The 23,763-nt window shown below is 47.8% G+C and overlaps 10 protein-coding genes across 10 annotated transcripts; 6 read left to right on the forward strand and 4 right to left on the reverse strand.

Moving 5' to 3' along the window:
* Positions 1-137: 137 nt before the first annotated feature.
* Positions 138-1,277, forward strand: DEU56DRAFT_817156 (uncharacterized protein). The gene is made up of 5 exons (XM_041353898.1): positions 138-224; positions 281-502; positions 562-750; positions 800-896; positions 952-1,277. Exons 1-5 carry the CDS (start codon positions 201-203, stop codon positions 1,092-1,094), a joined length of 675 nt encoding a protein of 224 aa, XP_041205876.1. The 5' UTR covers positions 138-200; the 3' UTR covers positions 1,095-1,277.
* Positions 1,278-2,202: 925 nt separating this feature from the next.
* DEU56DRAFT_982320 (uncharacterized protein) lies at positions 2,203-4,558 on the forward strand (the record flags this gene model as incomplete). Its single annotated transcript, XM_041359886.1, has 12 exons — positions 2,203-2,330; positions 2,387-2,440; positions 2,491-2,566; positions 2,616-2,886; positions 3,048-3,179; positions 3,231-3,314; positions 3,362-3,418; positions 3,475-3,495; positions 3,547-3,797; positions 3,847-4,023; positions 4,068-4,159; positions 4,208-4,558. The coding sequence occupies 12 exons, from the start codon at positions 2,203-2,205 to the stop codon at positions 4,425-4,427; spliced, it is 1,563 nt and encodes a 520-aa protein (XP_041205877.1). The 3' UTR covers positions 4,428-4,558.
* A 737-nt stretch (positions 4,559-5,295) lies between these two features.
* DEU56DRAFT_817165 (uncharacterized protein) lies at positions 5,296-6,560 on the forward strand. The gene is made up of 6 exons (XM_041353899.1): positions 5,296-5,437; positions 5,492-5,523; positions 5,586-5,804; positions 5,863-6,051; positions 6,101-6,197; positions 6,255-6,560. Exons 2-6 carry the CDS (start codon positions 5,500-5,502, stop codon positions 6,395-6,397), a joined length of 672 nt encoding a protein of 223 aa, XP_041205878.1. The 5' UTR covers positions 5,296-5,437; positions 5,492-5,499; the 3' UTR covers positions 6,398-6,560.
* Positions 6,561-6,838: 278 nt separating this feature from the next.
* On the forward strand, positions 6,839-11,775 carry DEU56DRAFT_817169 (ubiquitin elongating factor core-domain-containing protein). The gene is made up of 23 exons (XM_041353900.1): positions 6,839-6,875; positions 6,929-7,189; positions 7,240-7,318; positions 7,367-7,442; positions 7,568-7,682; positions 7,729-7,844; positions 7,937-8,102; positions 8,192-8,473; positions 8,537-8,638; positions 8,712-8,828; positions 8,881-8,979; positions 9,097-9,217; positions 9,349-9,509; positions 9,571-9,615; positions 9,679-9,836; positions 9,906-9,998; positions 10,054-10,171; positions 10,242-10,362; positions 10,415-10,459; positions 10,513-10,594; positions 10,647-11,293; positions 11,353-11,502; positions 11,556-11,775. Exons 1-23 carry the CDS (start codon positions 6,849-6,851, stop codon positions 11,657-11,659), a joined length of 3,285 nt encoding a protein of 1,094 aa, XP_041205879.1. The 5' UTR covers positions 6,839-6,848; the 3' UTR covers positions 11,660-11,775.
* On the reverse strand, positions 11,776-12,936 carry DEU56DRAFT_817172 (chromatin modification-related protein EAF7-domain-containing protein). Its single transcript, XM_041353901.1, has 3 exons — positions 12,685-12,936; positions 12,208-12,631; positions 11,776-12,162 (listed from the first exon to the last, which is right to left on the reverse strand). The coding sequence occupies exons 1-3, from the start codon at positions 12,898-12,900 to the stop codon at positions 12,047-12,049; spliced, it is 756 nt and encodes a 251-aa protein (XP_041205880.1). The 5' UTR covers positions 12,901-12,936; the 3' UTR covers positions 11,776-12,046.
* An 83-nt stretch (positions 12,937-13,019) lies between these two features.
* On the forward strand, positions 13,020-15,591 carry DEU56DRAFT_817175 (uncharacterized protein). Its single transcript, XM_041353902.1, has 11 exons — positions 13,020-13,246; positions 13,299-13,401; positions 13,451-13,647; positions 13,697-13,784; positions 13,831-13,936; positions 13,989-14,135; positions 14,182-14,512; positions 14,567-14,679; positions 14,728-14,843; positions 14,895-15,251; positions 15,311-15,591. The coding sequence occupies exons 1-11, from the start codon at positions 13,045-13,047 to the stop codon at positions 15,525-15,527; spliced, it is 1,977 nt and encodes a 658-aa protein (XP_041205881.1). The 5' UTR covers positions 13,020-13,044; the 3' UTR covers positions 15,528-15,591.
* Positions 15,409-16,654, reverse strand: DEU56DRAFT_494849 (uncharacterized protein). Its single transcript, XM_041346494.1, has 3 exons — positions 16,424-16,654; positions 16,076-16,370; positions 15,409-16,012 (listed from the first exon to the last, which is right to left on the reverse strand). Exons 1-3 carry the CDS (start codon positions 16,555-16,557, stop codon positions 15,563-15,565), a joined length of 879 nt encoding a protein of 292 aa, XP_041205882.1. The 5' UTR covers positions 16,558-16,654; the 3' UTR covers positions 15,409-15,562.
* A 58-nt stretch (positions 16,655-16,712) lies between these two features.
* On the forward strand, positions 16,713-18,775 carry DEU56DRAFT_982325 (uncharacterized protein; the record flags this gene model as incomplete). Its single annotated transcript, XM_041359887.1, has 4 exons — positions 16,713-16,826; positions 16,888-17,592; positions 17,642-18,385; positions 18,436-18,775. 4 exons carry the CDS (start codon positions 16,713-16,715, stop codon positions 18,481-18,483), a joined length of 1,611 nt encoding a protein of 536 aa, XP_041205883.1. The 3' UTR covers positions 18,484-18,775.
* Positions 18,776-19,819: 1,044 nt separating this feature from the next.
* On the reverse strand, positions 19,820-20,470 carry DEU56DRAFT_956618 (uncharacterized protein; the record flags this gene model as incomplete). The annotated part of the gene is made up of 1 exon (XM_041359248.1): positions 19,820-20,470. One exon carries the CDS (start codon positions 20,468-20,470, stop codon positions 19,820-19,822), a length of 651 nt encoding a protein of 216 aa, XP_041205884.1.
* A 427-nt stretch (positions 20,471-20,897) lies between these two features.
* Positions 20,898-23,603, reverse strand: DEU56DRAFT_758152 (uncharacterized protein; the record flags this gene model as incomplete). The annotated part of the gene is made up of 10 exons (XM_041350211.1): positions 20,898-20,997; positions 21,268-21,336; positions 21,594-21,825; positions 21,864-21,950; positions 21,997-22,402; positions 22,494-22,546; positions 22,592-22,639; positions 22,870-23,261; positions 23,297-23,360; positions 23,423-23,603. The coding sequence occupies 10 exons, from the start codon at positions 23,601-23,603 to the stop codon at positions 20,898-20,900; spliced, it is 1,632 nt and encodes a 543-aa protein (XP_041205885.1).
* Between the last annotated feature and the right edge of the window lie 160 nt (positions 23,604-23,763).

The raw sequence follows: 23,763 nt of genomic DNA on the forward strand, positions 1-23,763 counted from the left end.
TCCCAACCCCACCGCCGCCATCGCCGGCCAGAAGTTGAGAACTGATGGCAATATTAATTAATAATTTCCCAATGTGCCAAAGATGAGATACGCCAAGTCTATTTCTCAAGTTATAAAATGACCTAGCGATATCATAGCATGACTCGGATATCCACTAATCTATCTGTCCTCTTCAAGTTCTCTTTAACGTGGTGCTCATCATGGCATTGCACTATGTTCCAGAGGTGCGCTTTGAAAACATGGAATGATGTGCTGCCATAAACCTGAACTAGCACACTAGGCTTTCACGTTCAATGGGACTCCCGGTGAAAGTTCACTACGTGACAGAGAACAAGCGCTCCCAGAATCCCTTTGTTACACATCCTCCATAACGAGAGTGCTCTGTTTTGTTGCAATAGGCTGCCCCGATCTTGAAGACCATTGGGAGTCGCTGCAATCCGCTGAAGCATTCGAGAAGGTGAGGGGCAGCCAGTGCTCTATCCTGTCCAACACTATCTCCGCAGTAGGCTATTCAACTCTGCAAGTTCAAGCCGCCGCTGACATAGCCTAACGTTTCAAAAGGCGAGCCTGCTTCTCGCGACAAGTGGTGTTTTCGTAACCACTGGCTCTCCCGTGTCATATTTTGCATATACTTCACCTGCAACCTATTTCCTGCTCTTTATGTCACTCATGATGGCAATGATTGCGATGCTCACATCTGGCTTGAACATGATCCGCTGGCTACAAGCCGATCGGCAGTGGACTCGAGAAGTAACCGTTATTCTCGCTTTACCCACTACATCGGCTGACCTCTTGTCAGCAACTCATGCCGGGCGGCTACTTCCTCCTGTCCTACCTGTTATCGATCGTTATACCCATACTATTTGTTGGCTTGTCCCTGAATTGCTTCATATTTGGTGAGTCACCCAGCAACCGGATGCTCTCTTGGGTATTCACATATTTCTCCCGCAGCGATGTTGGTAGCAGGCTTCTACTCCCAGAACACGGTCTGCCGCATCCTCACCACAGTCTGGCTGGTCATATATGTCGTCAGCATTGGAACAATCTTGATGGAGTTTGCGTGGAAGTATGCGAAATGCCTCAAATCTCGATGATCCAGATACCGTCAGGAGTTTCCACTTTGTTTTCATTTGCTTTGTTACGGCGTTTGACTACGTATAGTTTTGAAAGTTAGTGTTCTATGTCGTGAAATATGCCATGCATCCACTGCTATAGCTACCGTCTATATATATGTACATATGTATTAGGTTCTGTCGTTTTGCGAATATTTACAGGATTGTAATTTGTACGCGGGTGTACCGCAAAATTGTTACAGTCCTTAGATTCTATTTGACTTGAAGCTTGAAGCATGAATTACTGTCTCAGTCTGCGTGCTGATGAACCTGTGCGTCCTATTCGACAGGCGCGTATGGCGCTGGATTCGTTCAACTATTCCCCACACAAAATATGCACATATACACAAAGGATTCACACATACAGAGTCGCGTACCGTTGCCGAGATGTATCAGGATGCTTTGGGATTAGCGTGACTTCCCGTTTTGGTAGCACCGCACGACGACAAAATGCTCGAGCTTGGGTAAAGGATTGGGCAACTCTTTGAGCTCGCTGTCCTCAACAGCAAGCTCGAGCATTTTGTCGTCGTGCGGTGCTACCAAAACGGGAAGTCACGCTAATCCCAAAGCATCCTGATACATCTCGGCAACGGTACGCGACTCTGTATGTGTGAATCCTTTGTGTATATGTGCATATTTTGTGTGGGGAATAGTTGAACAGATCCAGCGCTATAGGCGCGAGCCGGAGTTACTAATCCTGTACATAACTTTGGTATTGTTGACAAGCACGTCTGCAAGGCTATGATGATTCTACTTCCTAGTAGCAGACAAAGTTCTCTAGTTTCCGTGTTCGAATCCATTTAGCTTGATCATTATGCGAGGAGGATACATTCGCATGTTCATCTCCTGGCTGAGGCTTACTGTCAAGACAAACACATTTAGGTCCTGCAGAACTCTTCTCTCCTTTCTCCTGCGAATAATTCGACACTGTCAGTTCGTCGTTAACGGAAAGGGAAGACCGTATCGGGAACAGAGTCTATCATTGAGCTCTCAGCCAGTGACCAACTGGCAAGATGGGCTGACGGTTCCTGTGACACTAGCAGTGCCGTTGTCTGAAGCACCTCTACAAAGACAAGGGTACCAACCTGTAATGAACATGCCAACTCCCCAGATCTTCCAAGGGCCCAATGGCGCGGTGTCGGGACAATCCTGCAATATCATTCTTACTCCCATTGTTCCCGAACCACAAGTCAACCGATACGAGAGGATTGTACATGTGTATGCAAGTCATGTTTGTCGAGTAAATTGCCATTCTAACACATATTACATTACAGTCAAGATAATGATGAGGCATTTGAGGTCAAGAAAGGTCCTTTGGACTGCTCGGAGTAAGTATGCTAGCGAGAGAGCCAGCGACGAGATTGACATAGGCTCGTAGGGAGCTTGCTGTAGTGGCAGGGTGGGAGCCGCTCACGCATCCTGAAGGAGCTTTGTTTTTCTACCATCCAGATAATGTGCGTCTATTGTCCCCTCCTAATGACTTGATTCATATCTCCCCACCAGAGAGTTTTCACTGACGCTGATGTTCGACACCCTGGAACTGCTGAAAAAATAGGCAAAGCTGTCGAGAAAGCGTACGAAGAAGCGCGCAACGCAAACATCTTCCTGCACTCATCCGTAGAGCTAGCGCTAGAGCTCATAGAGAAGGACGGCAAGGAGATGATTGGCTACTACTTTGCTGATCACGAGAGACGTATCATTTTCTGGTTCCAAGATCACAAATCCGATTTGCTCATGTGTAACATTCGAGGTGTAGAGAGCAAAAGCCACGTCAGTGAGTTCTTTCCGTGGAATACTTTATATTCAAGTTTTTGTGACTGTGATTGCGTCACTCCCAGGGTATGCGCTAGAATCACAGTACTGGTTCGTTTGACTTCTCAAAGTACGCATGTTCCCTCACTTGACTGAAGCGAATGCGCTCACACTTCGTCATAGCTCTTTTGTACCTCCCACGATTTACACACCACAATATTGACAGGAGACACATTGAACTATTTCCAAATAAACGTTCCCTTCCGGGGAATGTCGTGGTGCAACTCAAAGAAATTATAATGCATGCTCACGCAGGTGAGTAAAGCCAATGAGCGTTGCATGCTCTACAAGACTGACTCGTGATAGAAAACATCACTTCTGAGACCTGTCTAGCACCTTTTGCTCCAGATGAGGTTGCAAGTATGCTCAGCCTTGTAGAAGTTCTCATAAGTGAATCACCCTGTGATGCGGGGAGTCGTCGTTGATTATATTTTCAGACAGCGATACCAAGGACAACGCTCACGAGCAGCGTGAGCATTCAGTGTGGATTGTCGGTAAGTCTGATCGCGAAAGGTCAGCTGATTGCTTCTGACATGTTTGCTGATTTCAGCCCGATTGATGAGACTTTTCTGTTAGCTTAGGCTACTGGTATACGAACCCCATTTGCTGATTGCTTTGCTAGGCAATGCCAAATTTGTAAATTTCTGTGGACAACCAGGCGCTCGACTTAACGTAGACCAATCGTTATACGGAGAATTCAATACCCGCTCGAAAAGGATTTTTCTTCGTCTCATGAATATCATGCTGTTTGGATCGCCTGATGCTCAGAGCAAGGCTCTTCACAGGATATGGGTCGATGATACCATCGTTCAGCCGCGATGGAAGAATTTTATTGATAGGCTCACTACTGAATGGAATGGGTACACAATATTTGTGAGTTGTACTTTGCTTCACGTTATTGCGCAACGAATGACCATCTCAGTCCACCGTGATGCTTGCTGTTGATATCAGCTTTCTCGCGGTCCCATCTGTCCAGACTCAAACGTCCGCGATCCTTCTAGCATATCTGTCTACCCTCTGTGCCATGGGCTCGTTATTGGTCTCACTGATCTTGGCTGGACAAGTTAATGACAGCCGGAGAAGCTCTGCTGAAGCCGTGGTGAGTTTCCTTTCGATTATTTGACTTATTCCTCACGTGCACAGGCCTCTTTCATGGTAGGAATGTCACGTTCTATGCTCGGCCTCGAGAGCCTTGCCCTGATGCTCAGTCTACCATTTGCTCTGTTGATCTGGGGGTGCGTTTCCGGTTTCATTCCACGGGTCGGTGACTCATTATTTGACAGAATGATGTTCTTCGCTGCAGCATTGTCCACCTTGATTTTCCGCACTTCTGGCATTGTCACCATCTCGATTACATCTCCGGTTTTGGCCGCCATATTCATGCTGGTGACGTGGCCTGTACTGGCCTCTAATGATATTCACGTTTCTCACCTGAGGAACTGGATCATAGAACACGTGTCTCTCACTGATTCATCAGCGGTGACCGCCCATTCTGTTGTCTAGTAGTTTGTAATTGCAGGCGTACGGTCAGGAGCTTCCAATTTTACCTTTGGCTTTTTCACCGTGTGCGTTGAAGTATTTAGTGCTTGTGTGTATGCACAGTAACTTATAACCCAGCATAATGGGGTGGACGACACTCTGGCAAATGCTGCATGCTTGATTTGTAACAGCAGATATGTATGTAGTTTCTTTGTCTTCGAATACATAGGATCCCCAAAGCGAGTGCTTGATACTTTCTGCTTCCGTTTCTGCCCCCCCAGCGAGAGTCGTTCAAAAGCAGAGCGAACCCATATGTAATAAGCAGAATGGTCAAAGACCTCTGTCCCCGTACATAGTTAATGCTTGGAAATCGGGAGCCTGATGGTACCCGATTTTATATGAAAGTGTGAGAGACGTGGCATTTTCTGGCGGGAAGTTGGTGGATCTGACGAGGGATGAGAGGACGGTGAGGGATATTGTGCTTCCACTGCACGTGTCGAGTATTGCGAGGGACGAGCACACTTACATTTCGTGCTTGCGAGTTATGAGTTGCGTACTGCGGAAGTGGTGAGTGCGATCGTATGATTGTGCGGGGGTACATGGGGACCTACAGTAGTTGATCGATGCAGGCGCGGATTCAAGTGAGTGTGGCGGGCATTAATTACGAGGTGTTAACCTCATGAACAACGTAGGGCAGAAATTGCAGACGACGAGGTTCATCTGGGAGAGGTGACAGTACTGAAGTACTGACGGATGAGGGCAGGACAGATCATCTTGAGCACGCGGTGAAGATGTTGTGTATGCTCAAAGGACAAGTTATCTTAGTCTTGCACTAAGAGGTATGATAGTAAGTACTGTACGACTTGAGTATGTTTGGGGCTGTTTGTGACTAGATGGACCAGACCACAGACGGGGACTTTTGAGAAACCCTCGGTTTCCGAGGTTTCCGAGGCTTCCGCGGAGAAAAGGGAAATACTCAGGGAAGCGTACCTACCCCCCAGTGGGTGCAAGATATTGAGAACCAGAACGTACAGGTATAAGTATTCAACATGTCGACTGACCCACCTGTACTCTCCTCTTTGACATAGTGCTTGTCATGGCCTTACAATATTTTCCAGAGGTGCGATTTGAAAACACAGATTTGCTGCCATTGGCATAACTGATCTAGGCCCGGGATGCTAGGCTACTGTGTTCTACAGGACTCCCGGGGAAAGAACACTAACCGAAGAGCAAGCAATTCCCGCATCTCTTCGTTACCCGTCCTCTTTCATGAAAGTGCTCTGTTTCTTTGCACTCGGACGCCCCGATCTTGAAGATCACTGGGAATCGCTACAATCCAAGGAAGAGTTCGAGGACGTGAGGAAAAGGCTGTGCTCTATTCTGTCCAACATTATCTCCACAGTAAGCTATCAACTCTGCGAGTTTAAGCCAACACTGAGATAGCCTGAAATATTTAAAGGCGAGCCTTCTTCTCGCGACAAGTGGCGTTTTCGTGACTACAGGTTCTCCTGTGCCATACTTTGACTATTCCTCACCTGCGACATATTTCTTGCTCTTCATGTCACTCATGCTGGCCATGATTGCAATATTGACATCTGGTTTCAGCATGATCCGCTGGCTACACACTGATCGGCGGTGGGCTCGAGAAGTAAAAATTATTCTCGCTTTACCAACTACATCGGCTGACATCTTACCAGCAACTCAGGCCGGGTGGCTACTTCCTCTTGTCCTACCTGTTATCGATCGTCATGCCCATATTGTTTGTTGGCTGGTCCTTAAATTGTTTCATATTTGGTGAGCTCTAGTAATTTAGTGCTCTCTCTGGGTCCTTATCCACTGCTTCGTCCGCAGCGATGTTGATAGCCGGTTTCTACTCCCAAAACACGGCATGCCGCACTCTCACCGCAGTCTGGCTGGTCATGTACGTCATCTGCATTGGGGTGATATTGATGGAATTCGCGTGGAGGTATGCGAAAGGCCTCAAATCACAATGATTCAGATACCGTCGGAAGCTTCTAATTTTACTTTTCGCTTTTTTACCGCGTGCGTTGAATTATGGACGATACCCTGGCAAATGCTGTGTGCTTAATTTATAACAGCAGAGATCTATGTAGTTTCTTTTACTTTGAATAGGATCCCCAACGCGAGTGCTTGATACTTTCTGTTTCCGTTTCCGCCTTCCAGTGAGCGTCCTTCAAAAGCAGAGCGCTCTCCATTAGGCAAAAGATAAACTCATACGGATCAAGCAGAATTATGGAGGATCTTTGTCCCCGTACATAGTTGGTGCTTGGAAATTGGAAGCCTGATGGCCAGGCTATAAGCTATAAGTACAGTCAGTCAAAACACAGGAGACGCCTTAAAGGAGAAAATGGGCGACTCCAGTCACGTGGTGATATAAAGGGATGATGCTAGCAGTGTTTCCGGTGCTTGTTGACGACTTGGACGATGAGCGAACCCACTGATGCAGATCGCGTACGCTCATTTATTCCGTGTATGCTGAAGAAAACTAACAATGTATATACAAGATCCGAGCAAAGCGCCTTGCCAAGTTGCAGGCAGGATCTGCGTCTAATTCACCAACCCCTTCGCCCGCCTCTCCTTCAACCCCCGTAGCCCAGCTTCCACGTCCAAAACCAAAACTCCCTTCTATTCCGCCTCAATCAACGACTCCACCTCCTCAACGTAACGTCCCTTTAAAGAGGAAGTCCACCGCACCTGCTCCCAAAGTCGACTACCAGACATGGGAGAACGACACAATATCCACAGTCCTCAAGGTTACACTCAGCGTATGCTCTTCACTTCTTTGTCATAGTCATTGAAACTCATCGGTGAACAGAAATCAACCGCCGAGGCAAACGAGTATGATCTCGTGTGGCTCAAGCATCTCCAGGCTGAGCTTGAGTCCGAGGGCTACCGTACGTCTTTTTAATTATTCACTTGTTTCGTTGATGTAACTTCTATAGCCCATACGACTCTTACGAGCGATATCGTGGATCGTCTCCTCATCACCCGCCTTGAGCTCGATGCTCAGGCTATGTCGTAAGTTTCTCCGTTTGGTTGTCCCTTTCATTCCCTTTCATCTCTCGTTTATTGATCCTAATCAAATGATTGTGCTTGATCACTGGCTGAATCGTAAATGATCACTGACCAATTCGTAAATGTAGCGACGACCTCGAATATGTCTCAGTACTCGCCTCTCTCCCTCCTCAGTCCGTCTTCGAGTACCTTGTAGGCTGCTGGAAGCGTATAAACACCGCTAAATCAACTTTACTCAAGAAGGTACTCTAGCTTCCTCTACGCCAAATAATCATCTCACAAATCCTAGAACACCGTCTCTGAAACCCAGCAAGCTACTGCACTCCTAGACAAGCTCAGAGACCTCATTATCAGTTACACAGGTCTTAACCTGCAGGAGCCGGAGATGTTTCCGCAACCCGCCAAGTGTGTTCTCCCCATATCTAGTTGATGCGTTGCTGATTAGCACTCTTTCTGTCTTCCGCTTGTCACAACTCTGCCTTCTCTTGAAACTACAGTCGCCCCATATCAACCCTTGGTTCACACGAACTGCTTACACCCCTCCTCTCCCTCTCCGCTCTATCTACGCCTCTCTACGCATCCGCAACCACCTCTCCAACCACGCTGACACCCGACGAGGTTCAGCCGTTCCTGCAGGACCTTGCCGCTCGTTTCACAGACCCAGTGCGTGTGCTTTTTCCTGACAACATTCTATCGCAAAACAAATCTATACCTTGCCTGCTCTTCAACCTCAAACTAACCTATTCCTTTAGGAGGAACTTCTGAACACACTAAGCACCCTTGTCCGTATCCTCGTCGCGCACGCCCTTATGATACCATCCGAGGGTATCGGCGGAAGCAGCGGGGACTCAGCATGGCGCGGTGTCATAAGCGGCATGGAAGCCCTTGTCGAAGTAAAGCCCATCGCAGAGATGATTACGACAATGCCACAATGGCTCGGCGAGGGTTTCGGGGTGGAAGTGACGGCTGCGAACTTCGAGAGGTTGTCTCTTATGGGACCGTTGTTGAGGCTGGGGACATTCAGTCGGGAGTGGGTGAGTGTTGTGCAGTGAGGCGTGTGGATGACGACGTGCCTGACGTGCGTCATGCGCCAACAGCCAGGTATTGCCCAGACATACTTTAGCGACCCAACGAAGCGGAGTCGTGCGGATGTGGACTCGTCGAATGCGAGTTTGAGAGGGACGTTGAATAGCCTACAGGTGATTGGTTTTGGCTTATGGTTCGTGTGGATTCACTCATTTTTGGGTCTCTTTATCCGCACCCGTGGCTCAGTCCTCTCTCTTCCAAATCTTCACTACCCTCGCGCGCACATCACTCGAGGCGCGTGAACGGGTGCTAGAATACTTTGCGGCAGCAGTGCGTCTCAACGTAAAACGTGCAGGGATGCAGGTGCGTTTCTTTCCTCCTTTTGCGCAGTGGGATATTCATGACACATACGCAGGTTGAGCCCGACACTGTCGCGTCGGACAGCTTCATGGTCAATCTACAGAGCGTGCTGCTGAGATTCGCGGGGCCGTTTATGGACGCGAGTTACACAAAGGTTTGTTCCTTCATCCTCCCAATGAAGAGTCTCCCTCATGACTTGTTACTATCTCACTGTTCCTGTAAACACCACCGCGTGGTCGCATGCATTTCGGGCACTGTTCTGTGAGCACAGATGAACCGCATAGACCCCTATTATTTTTCAGTGTCTACCCGAATTGATCTGAAAGAGGAGACGAGGATCAAAGCGACGAGCGATGAGGCTGCGCAATGGGTCGAAGAGAGCAAGTCAAAGGGTAGGCGCCCCCTCACGTTAGCGCCCGTCATACTGATGCCTATTGTCCACAAAAAACCTCTCCACACGCAATGCAATCATGTGCTCGCACACACCTCGCGTCCGAATTCTATTACGTCACCACCGCTTTAGCCGCAACACCCCACTTCATCTCCGAAATTTTCTACCTCTGCAATGCGCTGGGACACTACGGATACATTCGCACGATCCAGGTGTACGAGGACTTGGGGAAGACTCTTGATGATTATCAGAGACATCACGATATGATCAATGGGGATGGGTTATGGATGGGAGTGCGTATTTGTCCTTCGATTGATCGTGCCTAATTCTCAAAATGTCTAACGCTTTCCTCAGACGCCTAACCAAGCACGCACGCAAGCTGCCATCGACAACGTTAAGGTACATATTTTATCATCCACACTACCCCATGACCTTGGCGTAACAACATCTTACATGAAACAGAACGAAATGTCCAAGATTCAATCTCAACAACTCGCGTACCGTGTCCAACTGCTCGATCCTGATATTGTGGTCCGTTACATAGGGTTCACGAGCTTTGTGTCAACATGGTTGATCCGGAGCGTCGATCCGCGGGGGACTCATCCGAATCCTGTCGTTGAGTGCGTTTTTAGATCTTGAGTATGATCTTGTGTTTGGCGTGGTGGCTGATGCGCAATGTCCTCTGGTAGTCTGCCCCTTCCGAAGGACGTCCCGATGACGTTCAGAGTCCTGCCAGAGTTTATCATTGAGGATGTGGTAGAGTTCTTTTTGTTTGTCGTGCGGTGTGTTTTTTCGTCGTTTTTTTTGAAACACGCATGAGAGCTGATGGGCCTGAAGGCACTCGCCAGAGAGTCTTGATTTGTCTGGGAAGGACGAGCTCGTGATCTTTGCGTTGACGTTCCTTACTTCGACTTGGTACATCAAAAACCCGTTCTTGAAAGCGAAAATAAATGAGGTGCGTTTCCTCCTGCATTTCCCTGTTTCGCTTGCTACCAGAAATTCGCTGATGCCGGAATATCGGACAGGCCGTGTTTTACGGTGTGTTACCGTACGGGCATGATAGACACGGTATTTTGGGGAACATTCTGAATGCGCACCCCGTCGCGCTCAAGAACTTGATACCGGCGTTGACTCATTTCTACATCGGTATGTTTCGTCGTCAAAACTGGACGACCCATGCTTATGATGTTTTTGGCAGAGGTCGAGCAAACGGGTGCTAGTTCGCAATTTTATGACAAATTCAGTGCGTGCGATTGTTACATGGATGGATTGAATCTGAGGATATCAACATCTCAGATGCGAGGAGGAATATTGCCTACATCCTGAAAGCGGTCTGGGACAATCCTATCCACAGAGACGCTTTGAATAAAGAAGCACAGTACGTTACCTCCTCTTATAACATTCACGCACAACCCATCATCATCCTCCAGGAACGTCGACAAGTTCATCCGGTTCATCAACCTCATGATTAACGACGTCACCTATCTCATGGACGAGTCCCTCAGCGAGCTCACGCAAATCCACAACATCCAAACCGAGATGCGCGACCAAATCGCTTGGAACGCTCGTCCCCAGCAATATCGACGCGAACGCGAAGGAACGCTTCGCAGTCTCGAGCGGCATGCGTCTGGCTATACCACGCTGGGCAGGTCTACAGTTGGTCTTTTGAAGGATTTCACAGCAGAAACTAAGGGGCCGTTCATGATGCCGGAAATCGTGGACAAACTCGCAGCTATGCTGGACTACAACCTAGATGCGCTCGTCGGGCCCAAGTGCCGCGAGCTGAAGGTACAAGACCCTGAGAAATACAAGTTCAGCCCTCGTCAGCTCCTGAGCGATATTCTACAAGTGTACATCAACCTCAGTGACCAAGAGGAGTTTGTGAGAGCTGTTGCGAACGACGGAAGGAGTTACACGAAGGAGTTGTTTGAGTCGGCGATGGATACTGCTAGACGTGTGCCGTTGAAAACGGAGGCTGAGATTGGGGTTGTGAGTTCTTTTGTGTCCAAGGTGGAGGAGATGAAAGCTACGATCGAGGCAGAGGAAGATTTGGGCGAGATTCCGGAGGAGTTTTTGGGTTGGTTTTTTCTTTTTATTGTGCTTGGTCGTGGAACAAGCTCATGGCGAATTCATCAGACTCTCTCATGTTCACGATCATGCGTGATCCAGTCACGCTTCCATCTTCTCGCGTCGTTATAGATCGCTCGACTATCAAGTCTCATCTTCTATCTGACTCCAAAGATCCTTTCAACCGGGTACCGTTGGTGATTGAAGATGTTATCCCCAGTATGTTTTCTTTTTGTGTTGTGCGTTCATCGTGCTTGACGCGATGAGGTTAGATGTGGAACTTAAAGCACGGATCGATGCGTTTATAACGGAGAGACGGAACAAGCGGTTGACGATAGAGGAAGGGATTGTGAAAATGGATGTGTCGGCGGATTGATCATATAAATGCTGTATCGCTAATTTTGCATCAAGTAGAACTGAATGTGATGTCTTTTCCAGGAGTTATTTTAAGTTTACATATGGGCTCGAGGAAACGAGCGTACTTATCCTACACACTGGTTGGACTCACGTGCGTTGCAGACACGAGTGATAGATGAACATCTACGTATGTAGTAGTATGCATGAGTTTGGTTCATATATCGATCCTCCATGCTCATCATGCCAGTGTACGGTGTTCGCAATGCTACAACAGTCGGCATTAGTATTGGCACCGACACTTACAAGGGAGAACACAACGGTGTAACCCTGCTGAGGGATATGCCTGTCATCGTCAGAGCAAACGGGTAAAGTCATGATAAGCAAATATGATAATGAACACGAAACGCTACTTCTTTCGTTTCTTGGTTCCCCGGGCGTTGCTCGCCGACCCTGCCCTGGCTCGTCCCACCGCCCCACCTCGAGCAAGCTGCTTGACACGTCCCCGTCCCGCTTTCGATTGACCTGTATACATCAGTCGAGGATAAGGCAAGGGCGAAAATAATTTACCAGGTGATGTGTCTTGTACGTCCGTGTTGTCTTCTTCATAGTCCGTGCCCGCGTCAGTGCCTGTGATGACGCTAGGGGTGATCCCAGCACCCTCGTCTCCACTCTCCTGCGTGAGCGCACTGCTGTCGCTATCGCCTCCTACCAGGCCAGCCATGTCCGCCTTACTCTTACTACGTTTCGTGGTCTTGGTCTTTTTCGGTTTGCTGGGCTGACGCGGGGATGGTGCGGGCGTTGATGACGGAAGGGAGGCAGTTGCACGTATCCGACGCTCTGAGACGAGATTGTTGAAAGCGTCCTCGTTAGGAAGAGAGTATTCGTCTCGAAAAAAGGGATGTCGTGAGAGGTTCTGGGAAGGCGAAGGGGATCGTACGAGGTGTGGTGTTGAATTCTGGCTCGAGGTTGGTGTGTCGAAACCATCAATTTCCTGGTGCATACTGAGACAACTAAAAACAAAACTGAAAGCACTGTGCAGCTCACCGCTGTCTCTAGTGCATCAAGATCATAACACGTTTTCAACTTTGCCCAAATACTCTCAACGGGTAATACACGACCAGTTTCATTGTGTATTGTATTGCGAATGGCTAATACGTGAAAATGCTTGTGCAGGCCAACGGGACGAGCCTTCATCACGGATCTGAAGAAAGTGATCTCCCCTTCGACGCTGTCGAGGAAGTCATCTAGGCTATCGGACATGTTAATGTTGGGACGTGGTTTGTGGAGTAAGGTAGCGGTTGTTTGGCAAAGGCTTTGGATCCAAACAAACGCGTCCACATTGAGAATAGTCACGTGGGGGCCAGTCTCATCCTTGCTCTCAGTTACTTACGGTCACTGGATTTCATGTCTGACACAGAACAGGATACGACCGTGCTCGGAAAGCGAGGTAGAAACTCGGACGATGATCCAAGTTGTGTCCAGGACGGGGATGATGGTCCAATACCGGCTGTCGACGCAGACATGAACCAGGACGACAGCGATGATGATGTTGGTCCTATGCCTCTGCCTGCCGGCGCCAATGGTGGACACAAAAGGAAGCGCAGAGGTGAGTCTTACGCTTATCTGCCTATGAATCATCGTTTTCAACTCAACGCTAGTGGTGCCTCACGAGAAACTGTACCTGGACCACCTCCCAGATGCGGAACAGTACTATAAAAGTTACATGCACCGTGACTTCCTTAGCTTCGTTGTTGTTACGAAGTGCGTCCCAGAGAATTTTTATAGCGCGATTATCTCAACCTCGAAACAGGACGGACTTTATCATTACTACATCTGTTGATGGGCATCTAAAATTCTGGAAAAAGCAGGACGAGGGCATCGAATTTGTGAAGCATTTCCGTGCACACATGAGCCCTGTGACTGGAGTGTCAGCAAGTGCAGATGGACAGCTTTTTGCGAGTATCTCGGAAGATGGGTCTGCAAAAGTGTTCGATGTGCTCAATTTTGGTGCGCAAATAGCCCACATTTATTTGTTTTAGCACTGACTAGTAAACAGATATGATAAACATGTTAAAGCTCGGGTTTACCCCTCACGCGTGTTGTTGGGTACATAGGCGAGGGCAAGCCCAAGGCTTGCTGGCTGTGTAAGTATCTTCTGCGATTTCTGGTAACTTCTAACAAAGCATATAGCTCGGAACAAGGGACGGGTACCATACGGCTTTATGATGGTCGTGGTAATGACACCCCACTGCTAACAATCAAACAACTTCATCGTTTCCCCGTGCATTTGATGGTGGTGAGCCTATCCTGTTTGAACGGAGCGTCCCATATGACGGTCATGACTTTAGTACAGTGACCGCTACGATACCGTGATCTCTGGTGATGAAAACGGTTTTGTCGAGTACTGGCAACCGTTTGAACCTTTCGAGCCACCGAAAAATATACCTGGCATGTGGTCACTGAAGTCTTCAACGGACCTCTACGAGTTCAAAAAGGTATGATAACTTTCCCATCTTGTGGCATTCACTGAGCTTTCTCTAGACTAAATCAGTCCCTACTTGCATAACGCTCTCACCTGATTCCTCTTCCTTTGTTACATTTTCTCTTCCAGATCGTCAAATTCGCATATTTTCTTTCCTGAAAGGCAAACTTACTCGAAAGTACGACGAATCATTGACGGCAATCCAGGAAATGCAACAGGCCAGCACTTCAGTCCATCGCGTAGAGGACATGGAGTTTGGTAGGCGGCTGGCAGTGGAAAGGGAGCTCGAGATGCCAGGCCCTGATGGACGGATTCCTGCAATGTCGACCAATGCAGTGTGGGACGAAAGCGGCGCGTTTGTCTTGTATCCTACCTTACTTGGAATCAAAGGTTGGACGTGACTTCTGTTTGGCAGACTCAAAACTGACATACACGGTTTCTTAGTGGTCAACACGGTGACTAACCGTGTTGCGCGGCTACTGGGAAAAGATGAATCAGTCCGGTGGATGAACATTGCATTGTATCAGGGAGCGCCTGGAAAGAAAGGGCTAGCACCTGTATGTGCTGACTCATAATCGAGGAACACTGACAGGCAACTTTTACAGGCGATGACAGCGTCTGCGAATCCCATGCTTGCCAATAAGGGCATTCGAGACCCGACCCTCTTTTGCACGGGTCACAAACGCCAGCGCTTCTATCTCTTCACCCGATTCGAACCAGAGTAAGTGCTTTATCATCTGGGCTATGCTACATCTTCACATCTGCATCACAGAGACAGTAAAATTCATGACCGAGATGTCTTTAATGAACGGCCGACGCGTGAAGAACAGTCTATTGCCTCTGCGACCACCCTTACCAGATCAGGACCATCGCCTTTAGCTTCATCTGCAGTAATTCACACTTCCATGGGCGACATACATATGCGCCTATTTCCCCAACAGTCTCCTAAGGCCGTGGAGAACTTTGTGGGCCATGCTCGGAGCGGTTACTTCGAGGGTGTCATTTTCCACAGGGTCATTCCGAAGTTCATGATTCAGACTGGAGACCCATTGGGCGATGGCACAGGGGGGACATCTATTTGGGATAGGGAATTTGAAGATGAGTTCTCCCCAGATTTGAAACATGACCGGTAACTATTCAGCGTTTGCCCCAGAGTCAATTTCCCATGGCTGATTGACCCCATCACAGACCGTACACCGTCAGCATGGCAAACGCAGGTCCCAACACAAACGGCTCACAGTTCTTCATTACCACGACAGCAACCCCGTGGTTAGACAAGAAACATACGATCTTCGGACGCGTTTTCTCTGGATTAGAGGTCATTCATAATATGGAAAATGTGAAGACGAATAAGATGGACAAGCCGTTTGAGGACATCAAGATTGTCAATATTGATGTCGATTAATATGTATTACACATATTTTGCATGATCATTCAAATTTAAAGTGCAACACGGTCCACAATCTCTACGTGATGATGAACAAAGAGCGATGACCCTATGGAAGAAAGGTTTTCTTGGAACTGTGATTGGAGGCGTTTTGTAACGCGTGCCGGAGATAGCTCACGGTTCGTCTCCGCAAGTGAACAGGGACAGGAGAACTTAAGTAGAGTATGTGACTGATTGGAGCTTTGAAACGAAGATGTACGTGATGTTTCGGGGACAACGTTTGCTTCATAAACGTCCAAGGGTTGTCCACTCAGGAATGAGGTCTGATCCGCCGAGATGGGGATATATGCGACTGGGTAACCGATCAAAGTCGCAGCCAGAGGGACAAGAATCTCTTGCGTCAAACCATCAACGAAGGAAAATGAGATCTTGGCTTGATATTCTAGCATGTCTGCATTCATGGCGCATACAACGTCCAGCACTGTCTTTGGCGTGCTAGCCAGCTGGCAGGAGGCATTGAGATGTGACTCGGAGGTTGAGGTGTTCCACACCGTCTACATACTCACCAGTGTAGGGAACGCACCGAGGAGAACGTATGTGACCACGGCATTGCCATCCTCCAGCAGTGTTTCAGCGAAGACTCGCAGGACGCGAGAATTTACGATGAATGACTGAAGTGACGAAGGATCGTACCAATGGACGATGTCAGCAAAAATTGTACTCTGGTTCATCCGTTGTTCGATGAATTGTGTTGCGGTGTATTCCTGATCAAAGCGTACCTTCGACCGCAGGCCAGCAAGCACACGGGAAAACAGGTTAATGGAATCCTGTACAGCGAACGTGTCCACTAAGCAAGCGGATCTGCAGAGCCCATCAACGTCAAGCAATGTGTTTTTGCGACTACAAAGGCTTACCGGATGCCATGAGCGATCAGACATAAATCGACTGAGAACTGTTCTAGTTTTCCAGGCCGAACTTTTCGCAGCGTCCTTTGCGCGGATAATTCCTCGTGGGCTAGTTGTTTGTCCTCTAGAAAAGACCTCGACATCAACCTTGGATTTGTGCAACTAGCTAGCCTTTTGAGTCTGTGGACTGTAATGTGGTGAGTCGTGACTTAATAATCGGCGTTTAAATACGTTTGTGCCTAGACTTTGAACCAAGCTTGGTGCCTTCGGCTCAACGCTCAGCTTCCTATTATCAGTCATGTTGCGACAGGAAGAAATAAAGCCCACAACCGATTTCCAGTCTCTTGCTGAAGAACTCCAGTCTCATATTCTGAGTTTCCTTCCTTACCGAGATATTCTTCGATGCACATCCGTGAGCTACAATTTGCCAGTCGATGTGAAGTCCTTGATAAGTATTGACGATTATGTTGCAGCTATGTAAGGCACTTCGCCAGACGTACATATCGTCCTCCGAGCTTCAGTACATCGTTGAGCTCGGCGGTCAACAACTCCTCCCCGTCCCCAACGCAGACCTTGACCACTCCGCTTCTAATTCTCAGCGCCTACAACTCCTAAGGGACAATGCTCACGCATGGTTCAAGTTTGATATACACTCTTTCGAAACAGTCTCCATACCAGTACAAAATAAAATGTGGGTTGCCAACGGGCATCTCTGTCTGTGGGAGCGACATCATAACTCGACCACAGTTTTTCCAATACTACCGAAGCCCTCCCAATACAAGATCGAGTGTGATCGGGCTCCGACATCGTTGCGTTCAGATCCCAATGCATACAGCTTCGATGTGATCATGGACCCAGCGCAAAACCTTATTGCCATCGCATATGCTTCTATCGATGATGATTTCCATTGGGATGAAGAGGAGATCTATGTCGTCCTTGGGGTCCTGGATGGAGGAGGTATCCATCCCCAAGCCGCTGGACAGACACTGTTTCGGTCAAAGCTGCCTGGAATCCAGAGCGGTGATAACACTTCAACAGACCTTGGGTCATTAAAACTCAAGTGCTTCGGAAGGCATATCGCTTTGTGTTACTCCCTACGGATCACTTCTTCTGACTTTTTTAACGAGTGGTTGTGGGGGTTGCAGATTTGGGACTGGCAGCACTCAACAACGTCCAGTGTGAGCATTGCTCAGAAGCAGTCGGAAGACTTGTTGACACTCAATTTAGAGCGTCCTCAGTGACACAATACACCCACCGCGCGAGGCAGCAAATGATTTTTGTTTCCTCGGAAACGATAGGCTGCTGATTTTCGGCGATGATATGAAGCTCTATTCGATTGAGGACATGTCTCAGGCCCCGCAATTACTTGCGTGCTTCTTGTTGCCTGTCTCAGTGAAGAGCATACAGTGCAAGTACTCAATGGATGCTATTGCACATAGCTCACGACCCCAGATACTAAACCAACGGACGATGTGGACCTCGGACCCTGAACGTCAACTACTATCTTTTGTCACTTTCTCTCCCAGTCTCATCTTCATCATTTGCACCAGTATCTTCTTCGATCCCGACTTATTTGAAGGAATGCTAGAAGCAATACAGTGGGAAAACTGGGGCCCTTTAAATGCTCGTGTATTCCAGGCACCGAGCCGTTGCAACATTTGCGTTGGTGGAAATCGAGTTTTGTTGGCATTTCCTGCAAATGACACGACTAACTGGCATGTACCTCGAAAATATAGATTGCATGTGATGGACTTCAGTCCGTTAGCTGTCGAGCGTCGACAAGGTCTAGGACGAGTAGTGAAAGAGCCATCTACGATAGAAATCACAGAGTCGCAGACGGGGAAGAGCCTCGAGTTGGCGGAGAGCTTAACGACCTCTCTGCCTTACGTCGAGGTTGTATTGGACCAGGACAGAACATTTGGACATCGTGGGTTTGAAAATATATGGATGGATAAGGACAGAATTTATTTCGTAGGTTCTTCCCGTTCTTCAAGCAAGTGCGACTCGTTAATTTTATCTAGCATCATGGATCGAATCAGCTCGAGGTCATTGAGATAGCGCCAACTTGAAGGGCTACATTTGCGGCAAAGCCCACTACGCCGTCTGTGGCGTTTGGAAAACATTCACACGAGAAGAGTTGACTTTAAGGCGAGAACTCAGGAGAGTACTGAGAGAACTGTCAGAACTAAACCTTTGTTACTCAAAAGGGGGGAGAAGGATCAACTGTCCCTCCTGTACTATGTAGATCGTAAGGGTGCGGGCACCAGTCCCCGACTCTCCTTCGTGGTCGATTCTGTCGACAGATACCCGAACCTTTCTTAGTTTGAACGTGTTTTACGTCGTGAACGCGTGAACGACAAAGACGAAAGTAGGGAGCAAGTACTAGATGTCCACTAGTCATCAGGGAAAACCTCCTTTGGAACTTTCATAAAAAAGTACAAACTCGCGTCAAAATCAAGGGAATTCCAGGAAATCAACTACTTTGATTGAATTACTTGTATTTTGAAGGTATTCCAAAAATCTAATTATACTTAATACTCAGAAAATAGAACTATACTAAGTACTAGTACTTGTCCCCATTCATGTGCTACTGCGCTGAAAGTTTTAACTCCGCCGCAGAAGAACAAGACCATAGCTGTCGAGAATGAAGGCAATGCAGATATCAGGAGTGGAGGGTGATGCTCCCCCTTGTCGAGCCGTCGAGAGTGCACATGACGAGGATCTCCCACACGATGATTGCTCTTGCTGCATTGGGTGTAGCCAGACCAAAACCAACACTATGATGATGATGGGATGGTGAGTGGGTCAAACAAATGGAACACGCTGGTCGCTGAGCACTGAGTGCTGAGGTGGAGAGAAGCGACAAGCATCAACGGACACTATAGTGTGGAAATTTTATTGGGTGACGGTATAAGTACATAGTGAATTTATAGCTATTTGTGCAATGAAAATAGTCAATGTTGACTAATCATGACAAAGCTCCCATGGTTGAATTCAACAGAAATGCATGTCCATTCCAGTCCCTCACACTGCAACCCATACCATCCCATATCCAATGATGACCTTTCCTTCCAGCAGTGTTACTTTTCTGTCCCTTCAGCAACAATATGGACTACACCCCGCCACTGCCACCACCAACAATGATTCCAAACCGACCTTCATCCTGCCACATCTCCATGCCATGCCATGGTACATTGAGCTTTCCAAACCGCAATCGAGTCACATGACTCACTGACATACACATCTTTCTTGCTTCAGATGGTATTGCATTGTAAGTCTTATTTCTTTATGAAGTTCTTTTTTTTCTTGTACTCTACATGGCTTCTGCTCGATGTTGGCATTGTTTTGGATTGTAGTGATGTCTCACGCTCACACAATGGTTCTCATTGCCAGTTCTGGTAGCCGTCAATTCTTATTGATCATCTCTGATCGGCGCTGGATGAGACACCCGACACCCCTCGCTGAGCTAGAAGCTGAAAGGCACACAAATTCAATGAGCCGCAGGCATGATGTCGTCCGACGCTGCCAAACACAGCATCGAAACACAAGTTCCAGCGCTAGTTTGAATGACACCAACAGTTCCACAGCCGTATGTGTGTCTGATAGAGCTGGAGATGCCTGTGGATCACCTTCGTCATCCATGTCCATGCATTTTTCTTCACTGTCTTCTTCATGGAATGCAGGCGCAGCATGACACTTCTTGACAACTTTCACAGCTGGACCGCTTGCACCAGTGCCACGAGCACCTACACCACCGATCTTGTGCAGCACACTGCTCGGACGTCCATATTCAAGCATGGCACTGATATTCACGACTGCCATCATGATCCACTCATGTTCCTCAGCTCCCTCAATTTCAATGCACTCAAGGAAGCGAGTGAGAGTTGGCGAGAAGTCGTCAAGTTGGATGTTAGTGAACAGCATGCTGTGTAAAAGAACAGGGAGTTCTGGTGCGCGGGTGTCAGGTTGCGATATATTTTCTAGTTCACTGCAGTCACAATCAACTTTCGTTTGTACATACTGGTGCTTTTTCGAGTCTCCTGATCTTTTTGACATCTTTCTGTGGTGATATTCTCGTTTAATTCCAATATAATTGATGTTCGTTTATTTTGACATTGACTGAGTTCAGGATAATTCAAGATAATCAATCAGAAAATTCAAAGGAATTCACAGGAATTCCGACTGGAGTTGGATAATCTCGTTTACTTTTATTTACGAGGAATTCTCTGAAATTTGTTGAAATTACCTTGATTTCGTGAAGGAGGTTTTCCCTGATGCTAGAGTCCACACATTCTTGGTGCAATGTCTATTGCTCCATAATGCACAAACAAAATTTTTTAATTCTTTGACAATTTGATGGCCTGACATTGAAGGTACAACACCTTTTTTATTTTTATTTTTAAATTCGACTATTGAGTCCAGCGGAGTTCCAGCGGAGAGTTACTGCACAGAAAAGTGCATTTTCCCTAGTTCACATAGTTTGTCACATCATGTCACACATCTGCCGCAATGCCTTTTCACACTCCGCAATGCACCGTTTGTACAGAGCACCCTTGGCACTACTTTCCTCCCGTTCCCAGGGTCTAAGAGACCCGGTTTCGTTGTAGAGGGTCTGTGAGACCCCCCCTCTCGTAAGGTCACAAGACCTCTCCAAGGATAGTAGTACCTCTCTCCTCCTGTGAGCTCTCTGAGACCTACTAGTAACCTCTCGTGTGAGCACACCAAGTCCTCTCTCAGGATTGTGAGTACCTCTCCCCTCGTGTAACCTCTGTTGTCAGTCTCGGTGCTCCTGCTCCTCCTCTTGGCCCTCCCCTGGTAGAGGCTTCTGCCAGACCTCTACATAGCCTCCTCACCCTCCTCCACCCTCCTCTGCACCTCTAAGTGCTCCTTGATAGTAGATACTCGTGTTTATGTTTTTTTTACTATATTTGCATGTCATAATACAAATCATTTATTCCCTGCACGATGCGCCCAACAATTGAGCACTTATATTTGACTCATTTCACTCAAGGAGATCACTCATATAAGTCACCAAACAACGTGTTTATTTTCAGCAGCACAAAACATACATAGCAAGTGATGGAACATGATATGGTACAAGGGGAAGACAGCAAAAACAGCATTAGACAAGAAGACATACAAGATTTTCACAGCAAGACAACAGGCACCTCACAATTACCTTTGAATGGCGGCTCCTTCACGTTGTTCTTGCTCTGTCACCTGACCAGGTAAGGTGAGTGGCATATTGGCAATGAGACTCCAGGTACTCTGGTGTCCATCTCCTCGAGGAGGCTGGCACTGATATGCGCACTGATAGCCAGCATGACCCTCGTGACTTGCGGGATGCATGTATTCTCCACGAATATCCAGCAGGGGAGGTCCACACAAGTGGTCATCAAGAAGTTCATGGTCTGGGTACTGCACATCACAATAGTATGATCACCCATACCTGGTGGCATCATGATAGCCTGTGCTCCAGTTGCTGCAATATGGATACTCCCTGTGATAAGGGTAGTCTCCTCCTGGTTGTGGTTGCCTGGTATACACATGTCGGTCTAAGTCCTCGTGGTACATGTACACACTGTGTGGATCATCATTGGGGTGGCGACGGTCATCATGTAGTGCAGGAGAGTTGTCTCGGCGAGGGTGCAGGTCACGGCCATCATTGAGTGGGAGGTTGTGGACGTCATTTGCATTACGAGCCTCCCATGATTGACCACAATTGTGAGGATGCCAATTGTCATGAGGCTCACATGAGTGTGTGGTGTCTGCCCTGCGTGGGTCAGCATGGTGAGACTCTAGTACATTGTGGCCAGAAAGTGAGGGGCTGAGATGTGTGTCCTCCAATAAAGAGTGCAGCAGATTTTGAGGTAGTGGGAGAGGGGTGTCTGGGACAAGGACAGACTGCCCATCATCTGGTGCAAGCTCTGCAGGGTGATCTGAGTCATGTGCGGGATGGAACTGCTGGAAGAGTAGGTGTTTCCGTGACTTGTGCAGATGATGGATGATCAGCAGAGGTCTTGGGGTGTATGGCTCCATTATTGTTCTGTGAGTCTTCATCTTCTTGCAGGAGACGCACAGCCTTGGTCAGAACAGGTTGCCTTCCCTTAGGCATGGGATGTGCATGTGGCACTGGGCTTGTGTTAGTATGTTTTGACATGTATGAGTAGCAAATACCTTTTTGAACATCAGGAGGTCCATCGCAAATGCGCTTTGCTGCATTGTCTGTATAATCATAAGTCAGGATCACAGCTGAACTGCGATAATCATAGAAGACTCACCTATAGCAGGACATGATTATTGTTCGTCCCCTGAGGATTCCACCATGACAGGAGATGAGTGCCCTCCTTTGGTGTGAGCTTTGCCAGCAGCCTTTGCACTTGGCTTCTTCCCGATGACTATCTTCCCTTCTGACTCCTTGATTGATCATACATGTTTCTTTGTAGCTTGCGCACCACCTCCAGCCTTCAACTTCCGCTTCTGTGAGTGTGAAAAATCATCATAGTCCTTGTCACCCTCACTGGGGATCTCACGACAAGAACCATTGAGAGGCTCCTCCTCCTCCTCCTCCTCCTCATCATCATCATCATCATCATCATCATCATCATCATGAAGCTCGTCAACAACATCTGGACTGGACCGAACTTCTATCACAACTGGTTTGGCAGGGGGGCACTTCACAAGCTTGAATGGACACAATGGAGGTATAAGTACTTCAGGACACATTTTGGTTTTGTGGCAGATGGCAGTCATAGAGTCCATAGCTGCAATATCTGTGTACGAGATGAGGGGACCTTCGACTTCTTCTTCCTGGTTGTGGCAGAGCTGGGTTGAAGGTGTGCAGGGCCTTTATAATCAAAAGTCCCATTGATGAACATCCACCTTGTGTTTGGAAAGGGAGAGTCTGCAGGAGGTGCCTCACCAATGATGATGGGCTCCTTGGAGGCTATCACAACAACTGTCGAGGCTTCATGAGCTAAAGTGATTTCAAAAGGCTGTAGTATGTACCTCCGATGGCTTTTGTTACTTTGACAATGCACATTGTCTTTGCCTTCAATGTGAGAGTGAGTACATTGACCTCACATTGCATGAGCCCGGCAACACCTTTACTCTGTGAATTACTATTGTGAGAGTCTCCTGGCATCAAACTTAAGTGCAGGGTGGTACCCCTCAATATGTAGATGATCATTAGCGAGTGAGCTAGGCATCAATATCCATGGGAAGGGTCTACCCGCAAACTTGCCACCGAGGTCCACTGGGAAAAATTGTCAGGATCTCACTGTGAGTCTTTGTAGATATCGAGGATATCCTGATAAGAATCTGGGTAGGTGTTTTTAAAGTGCTCGTAG

This window comes from Suillus clintonianus (genome assembly GCF_016758775.1).
Source record: "Suillus clintonianus strain FC179 chromosome Unknown DEU56scaffold_64, whole genome shotgun sequence".
Taxonomy (NCBI): Eukaryota; Fungi; Basidiomycota; class Agaricomycetes; order Boletales; family Suillaceae; genus Suillus; species Suillus clintonianus.

What these genes read in the sequence shown, in the direction of transcription:
- DEU56DRAFT_817172 (XM_041353901.1), bottom strand. Translation starts at nt 12,900, where the DNA reads ATGTCCGATAGCCTAGATGACTTCCTCGACAGCGTCGAAGGGGAGATC. An exon ending in TTGATGCACTAGAGACAGCG is followed by an intron (nt 12,632 to 12,684) that starts GTGAGCTGCACA and finishes AGTATGCACCAG; the next exon opens with GAAATTGATGGTTTCGACAC. An exon ending in CGTACAAGACACATCACCTG is followed by an intron (nt 12,163 to 12,207) that starts GTAAATTATTTT and finishes TGATGTATACAG; the next exon opens with GTCAATCGAAAGCGGGACGG.
- DEU56DRAFT_817165 (XM_041353899.1), top strand. Translation starts at nt 5,500, where the DNA reads ATGGCCTTACAATATTTTCCAGAG. An exon ending in ATCGGCGGTGGGCTCGAGAA is followed by an intron (nt 6,052 to 6,100) that starts GTAAAAATTATT and finishes ACATCTTACCAG; the next exon opens with CAACTCAGGCCGGGTGGCTA. An exon ending in CTTAAATTGTTTCATATTTG is followed by an intron (nt 6,198 to 6,254) that starts GTGAGCTCTAGT and finishes CTTCGTCCGCAG; the next exon opens with CGATGTTGATAGCCGGTTTC.
- DEU56DRAFT_817169 (XM_041353900.1), top strand. Translation starts at nt 6,849, where the DNA reads ATGAGCGAACCCACTGATGCAGATCGC. An exon ending in GATTCCGGAGGAGTTTTTGG is followed by an intron (nt 11,294 to 11,352) that starts GTTGGTTTTTTC and finishes CGAATTCATCAG; the next exon opens with ACTCTCTCATGTTCACGATC. An exon ending in GATTGAAGATGTTATCCCCA is followed by an intron (nt 11,503 to 11,555) that starts GTATGTTTTCTT and finishes CGATGAGGTTAG; the next exon opens with ATGTGGAACTTAAAGCACGG.
- DEU56DRAFT_494849 (XM_041346494.1), bottom strand. Translation starts at nt 16,557, where the DNA reads ATGTCGAGGTCTTTTCTAGAGGACAAACAACTAGCCCACGAGGAATTA. An exon ending in CTGATCGCTCATGGCATCCG is followed by an intron (nt 16,371 to 16,423) that starts GTAAGCCTTTGT and finishes TGGGCTCTGCAG; the next exon opens with ATCCGCTTGCTTAGTGGACA. An exon ending in TCGGTGCGTTCCCTACACTG is followed by an intron (nt 16,013 to 16,075) that starts GTGAGTATGTAG and finishes GCCTCCTGCCAG; the next exon opens with CTGGCTAGCACGCCAAAGAC.
- DEU56DRAFT_817175 (XM_041353902.1), top strand. Translation starts at nt 13,045, where the DNA reads ATGTCTGACACAGAACAGGATACGACCGTGCTCGGAAAGCGAGGTAGA. An exon ending in TCCCCGTGCATTTGATGGTG is followed by an intron (nt 13,937 to 13,988) that starts GTGAGCCTATCC and finishes TCATGACTTTAG; the next exon opens with TACAGTGACCGCTACGATAC. An exon ending in ACCTCTACGAGTTCAAAAAG is followed by an intron (nt 14,136 to 14,181) that starts GTATGATAACTT and finishes AGCTTTCTCTAG; the next exon opens with ACTAAATCAGTCCCTACTTG.
- DEU56DRAFT_817156 (XM_041353898.1), top strand. Translation starts at nt 201, where the DNA reads ATGGCATTGCACTATGTTCCAGAG. An exon ending in CATTGCACTATGTTCCAGAG is followed by an intron (nt 225 to 280) that starts GTGCGCTTTGAA and finishes CTAGCACACTAG; the next exon opens with GCTTTCACGTTCAATGGGAC. An exon ending in CCTGAATTGCTTCATATTTG is followed by an intron (nt 897 to 951) that starts GTGAGTCACCCA and finishes TTTCTCCCGCAG; the next exon opens with CGATGTTGGTAGCAGGCTTC.